A 5682-nucleotide genomic window follows, 5' to 3' on the forward strand; every position below is an offset into this window, starting at 1 on the left:
CCTTTGCAATGACAACAAACGCATTGCTATGATAAACTTTCAAGCCAGGCAAGGGATACCCCTTTACAATAAGTGCAAGTGCATGCTATGGTAAGTCTTTCAAGCCAGGCTGTGCAAATTAACACAATACACTGACAAATTTCATCCACTAAAGGCCTTGACAAATAAGCTTGTTTCAAACAGACTACGAGCACTCAACACTCCACAGAGACATGGTGATACGTCCTCTAGAATATTCGTATCAAATTATAAGACATTTCATTCAAAAATGGTAGACTCAATAAAATTAGCCGTCATTGCATGTTAAGGCCTTCAACAAGAAAAATCAAAAGATTGCTGCCAAATGTTTTGAAAAAGGAGATCTCGAAATCTCAATTTTGTATCTTTGTATGACGTCTCCGAGGGGATGCCAATCTATGTGCTTGACAGCGCATAGATTGTAACATAACTTTACAATCCACATATTTCACACAAAAATGTAAACAATAAACAAATACATCACCAAGCTGTCTTAAGCTTTTTTTATCCTCGGGCATCCGAGCATGAAAGTGGCCCAGATAGTGTTTGTCCTCAGATTATGGCTGATGCTGACCTTTACAAGGCCCTTCAAGGGCCACACCAAAGAGTTAGTCGTATCTATTTAGATAAAGCAGAATAGGATACAAAAGTCCCACTTGAGGGTAAGTGTGCACTGTGGTATAGCCTTCGAGACAATCAACTTCAGTTAGCATGGTAACTTACTCCAACATGCTTGTTAACAGTCCATTAAAGGACCTCTCTCAGTGGTGAGGACATAGCTGAAACAGAGAACCTCAGAGCTCCCATCCACCTAAGGTCATCAAAACCATATTAATACAGGGCGCCAACCTTTACAGGCAGCCAATCTGGCAAGCAGCCTGTTCCCTGTAGGCTTCAGGAACCACCCAGCACTAAAGGACAGGAACAAAATGAACCAGCGGAAAATTGCCTACACTGTGTAGGAATCTTTCAACGGCAAGGGGGTGAGGTGAACTTTATAAACCAACCTGCAATACAACCTTTACACAAGCATTGGCCAACACAATTCATGCAGTGGACTGCACAGTGGTATACCAAAGCAAGTCTCCTGGCTCACAATGATCAGCAAACCAGGTGCTAAAAATACAGAAGAGAACCTCCCACAGGGAAACTCTTGTAACTGCTTGCCCGTCACTATGAGGGTTACCTCATCCATTCAACAATACTTTGATTAGAAGCTACTGACCACTGGATCGGAATTATGGTTAGGCCTATTGAGGCACATGAACCTAAATATGTACCTGCTCAAGATTTTCAGATTGGATGGGGAGAAACAAGACACCTGCATTTGAATCCAAGAGATTCTGCCCGCTGAAAGTCGCAACCTTGTGGCACGAGCTCTCCTCGACTGCCACTTTGTACAAAGAATTACTATCTGATCCTTTGACTGGCATTATACCTCTAGTAAAAGTTGGCACAGGTGGCTTGGAGACCATCTTCGAAGAATTTGAAAAGCCATTTTCTTCAACACACAAACCTCTAGAGTTCATAGGAGATCCAGGGTCATCTGGAGTATTAATTTGTCCAAGCAAACATGTTAGCTCTCTAAGGGATAATCTACCTGATTGAGAGGTAGTTCTAATGTCATTGGTACTACGATTCCTCACAACCTGGTTTGAGAATGTGTGATGCCCTGCTTCCACTTGTCTGTCCAATATCTGCTCTATAAAGGAGTCTGGCCTCAACTCATTTCTCAGAAAACTGCCATGTTGCTGCATTCTAGCAGCAGCTCTCCTGAGACGCCATCGATCTCTCAAGTCTAAAAGAGCAGCTTCATGTTTGCGCTGTAGTTCTCTCAACTCCTTTTCATATCTAAGAGCCAATTCTCTGATTTCTTGAGACACTAGTTCACTGTTGTCGTCATCATCAAAACCATCTGGGAGCACAGGCAGGATGTTTCCAGCATACTGGCCATAAGGGTCTTTCTGGAAAAGTTCAGCACTATTTTGTTTCTCTACACAGTTATCAACATCTGTGGCCCCATAAACATCCCACCTTTCACCACTGCAGCTGGTAAATCCCGTATTCCTCCTACATTCTACTATTTCATTGAAAGCAGCCACAGCACCTTCTGAGGCTATTGCAGCCAAACTACGTACTTCACCAGACCTATTTTTGAGAGCAGAAGAACTGACGGGTGAAACAGGGGAGCTGGATTCATCAGTTGGCTCCCAATCACCTAATCCTTCGGATGAATAGCTAGAAATAGTGCATTGCACCTCGTCTACGTGACCTGAATGTTCAGGCCTACGGGGATGATACATCACTTCTTCAAAACGTCCATGCATTGTGCCCTCTGTCTGGGCAGGTAAGGTAGTACCAACTGCTGTGGCTCCAGCAGAAGCTTGCCGGGACAATGAACCATGCTGAAACTGATCGATAAATGAGCTCCCTGACGACAAAGTAGATAGATGATCAGAAGACCAGTGCATACTGGGATGGTCACTGTGAACAGGTATTCTGCTTATATCATGTTCACTTTCCCCACATGCCTCATCAATAGCTACTCCAGGCTTCCATTCAGGTACCATGACCAGAATTGCAGCATCGATCATTTCTGCAATTTTCGTTACATCTTGATCTGCAAGATCAAGCTCTGCAACCATCTCACTAGCAACGCTCATTGCTGTATCTCCCTCCACATCAAATGGAAAATGGATGATGCGAACCTCACCTGTAAAGAGGAGAACAAAATCAGATTATTACATTCTAACCTGCAGCATGAAATTCAAGTCAACCTGCAACTGGAAAGTTTTTCCGCAACACAAAAGTCAGGAGTGTATGAATAAGCACCTTCAGTGTCTGCAATGCGGAGACGCAGGTACACAGTGTCATTCTCTCTTCTTTTACCTTTCACTGTGAAATCCATGTTTCGACCTACTTTGTCTTCTTTAGTATGTGAAGCTGGTAGCATCTTAACAGGACTTCTACGGGCAGAGAGTTCATCAACTGTGATAAATCTTGAATCAGCACTCGCAGGTAATAGTGGAGCTTGGCACAGTTCTGCCAAGCTTGAAAAAGAGTCCCTTTCTGCAAGATTTCTACTGACAATTGTCTTGCCCAGGGTGGCTCCAAGATCATTCATGCCATCTATACTCGTGCAGGTCTTGCCTGAAATAGCCAAACATTCTGCTAGATCACGGTCTCCTTCACACTGAAGAAATGGATCCATCAGAAGCTCTCTTGCAGGTAATCGTTTTGAGGCGGTGGCAAGACATTTTTCCACAAACTCACGAAGTCCAGGATCCTTGATCTTTTCCAATGCAGCAGGTTTTCTACCCTGTTTCATATGCAGTGAAAATTTCAAATTCGAACCCACACTTGCACAGTAAAAGACCACCAATGCAAAAAGCAGATTGCCAAACCACAACAAAAGAACTGGGGGTAGGTAACAATACATGCACATCTCATGTTGACTGTGAAGAGAGAAATTACCGAGGTAACTTTCTTGTAAATCTGCGCTGCATTTGTACACTCACTGTATGGATATTCGAATGTAGCCATCTCCAACAAGCACATACCAAAAGAGTAGATGTCAACCAACTCCGTATATTCTTCCTCATAGAGCTCAGGAGCCATAAATTCAGGGGTGCCTGCATTTGAATGCAAACTTAAATAAAACGTGGAAGTGGTGTACCCCAGGTATTCAGTGATAGATAGAATCCTATGGCTTACCGATGACACTATGAGCTGCATGGGCTTGACGGAGGATCGCTGCCAAACCAAGGTCCCCAATTTTCACTTCCCCTTGATTGCCATTTATAAAAATGTTGTCACATTTTAAATCACGATGTATGATAGGTGGATCGTGACTGTGCAGATACAGAAGACCGCGTAAAATCTGCCGAGACCAATTCTTTACAGCCTTGATGTCGACATGCTTGTGCCTCTTCCGGTATCTGTGAAGTACAAACGCAAGCCATCAGAGTAAACTCTTTCCGTGTTCTGTTTTGAACTGAAAAAACAAGCTGGAGCCAAAACTTATCATGAACTTACTGCCTCAATGTGCCTGACGTAAAAATCTCCGTGATAAAATTAATGTTCTTTGTCTCGGTATCAACCCATGAATGGTAAAACTTGATGATGTTTTTATGCTTCAAGGTTTTCAACAAATGGACTTCAGAGTATAAACGCTCCAGATCCTCTGGAGTCCGAAGGACATCTTGCACTTTGATTTGATTCCAAGCCACCTCGATCCCATCCACTTCATCAAAAGCCCTGTATCTATCCCGTGGGTCAAGGTATCACACGAATACATTTAAGAGGAATGAAGAAACAAAACCGTAGAGAACATGGCTTGAAAGTGGAGCAATAGAAAACATGAAGGATACACAGTCTTAAAGGCGCCTCTTCCAAGAACCTCCCTGTACTGAAAAATCAACCAGAAGAAGCCAAGAAAACTAAGTCGATAATACGTACTTAAGTGCAATACGTACGAGTTTAACGAAAAAGAACGAAAGGCTAGCTTGAGAACGTCACAATATCCATTGTTTTCTACCTTTCGATATCATCTTCATGGAAGATCACTGCATAGCTTACCCGAACGTAGCGCGAGGATGGATCTGACTCCTCAAAATCGGAATCGATGTCCTCAGCATCCCTGCTACCTTCTAGCTCATGCAAGCAAGTAGCACTGCCACTGCATCTGGAGTCCGGCATTATCTCATGGGCGATCCCAGAAAGGGCTTCAACTCTTGAGAAGATAGCTGCAGACGTCCACTATTGCAGCAGCCCAAAAAGAGTGAAATCATCTGCCGCCGGGAAGATCAACTGAAGACAACAACAGATCCATCCCATCGACACTGTCAGGCCCATGGCAGGGGACCGATGAGGATTGATAGCAAGCCGGGGACGCGAGCTACACCTGGAGCGATGGGAAGGAAGGGCAGCAGAGATCCACAAAGGAGGATGGACCCAATAGGGGGGAGACGGGGAAGCTGCGAAACAAGGTGTTGGGCAGGTGAGAAGGGAACCAATGAGGGGAAAACAGAGGAGCCCAGAACCGAAAACGAGAAGAAGAGGGGAGGGGGGGAGCAGGGGTAGGTGATGGGTACAAAGGAGTGGGGGAGGGGAGGGGTTGGCTATGGGAGCTGGAAGGCAACAAGAAGACACGATTTTAGTGAAGGCAGAGAGGAAGAAAGGAAAGGGGGAGGCAAAAGGCAGCAGAGGCGGAGGGAACTGCGACTCCTGGTTGGGGACTGGGAGGTACACGACTGGGCACCTGGCACACTTCTCCCCTGTAAGAGTGAGCGTTAAAAACCTCTGTTTTCCAGGCGTAAACCTCGTCCCTTGCCTCAAAACACCCTTTTCCCGAAGAGAGAGAAAGTTGGCCACACCTCAACGTCTCCTCTCTCACCGAGATAACTTCGATATCTAGAGAGAGACGCCTTTAGACCGGTCCCTCCGCTGGCGGACACCTTTGTCCCCCGTGTGAATGCGTTCCTTTTCTGCCGGTTTGACCGCCGTCAGTCATCCTCTGCCCCAGGTTAACCGCTCTACCGCCGCCTTTAACCGCAGGTGCTTTATCCATATCACCTTTCTTTCACTTGGCTTCCTTTACTTTATTAATTGCTTCCTTGTTTTTTTCTTCAAGGAGGAGCTTGAGCCTTGAACTCATGAGTCCTT

The 5682-nt window shown here is 45.0% G+C and overlaps 1 protein-coding gene across 1 annotated transcript; it reads right to left on the bottom strand.

Moving 5' to 3' along the window:
• Nucleotides 1-314: 314 nt before the first annotated feature.
• On the bottom strand, nt 315-5223 carry LOC147882609 (uncharacterized). The gene is made up of 7 exons (XM_087400320.1): nt 4597-5223; nt 4389-4426; nt 4054-4281; nt 3733-3956; nt 3493-3650; nt 2851-3337; nt 315-2731 (listed from the first exon to the last, which is right to left on the bottom strand). Exons 1-7 carry the CDS (start codon nt 4714-4716, stop codon nt 1287-1289), a joined length of 2700 nt encoding a protein of 899 aa, XP_087256446.1. The 5' UTR covers nt 4717-5223; the 3' UTR covers nt 315-1286.
• Between the last annotated feature and the right edge of the window lie 459 nt (nt 5224-5682).

The sequence above is a fragment of the Dipteris shenzhenensis genome, chromosome 29 (genome assembly GCF_047967505.1).
Source record: "Dipteris shenzhenensis isolate YYH24624 ecotype China chromosome 29, Dip_SZ_1.0, whole genome shotgun sequence".
Taxonomy (NCBI): Eukaryota; Viridiplantae; Streptophyta; class Polypodiopsida; order Gleicheniales; family Dipteridaceae; genus Dipteris; species Dipteris shenzhenensis.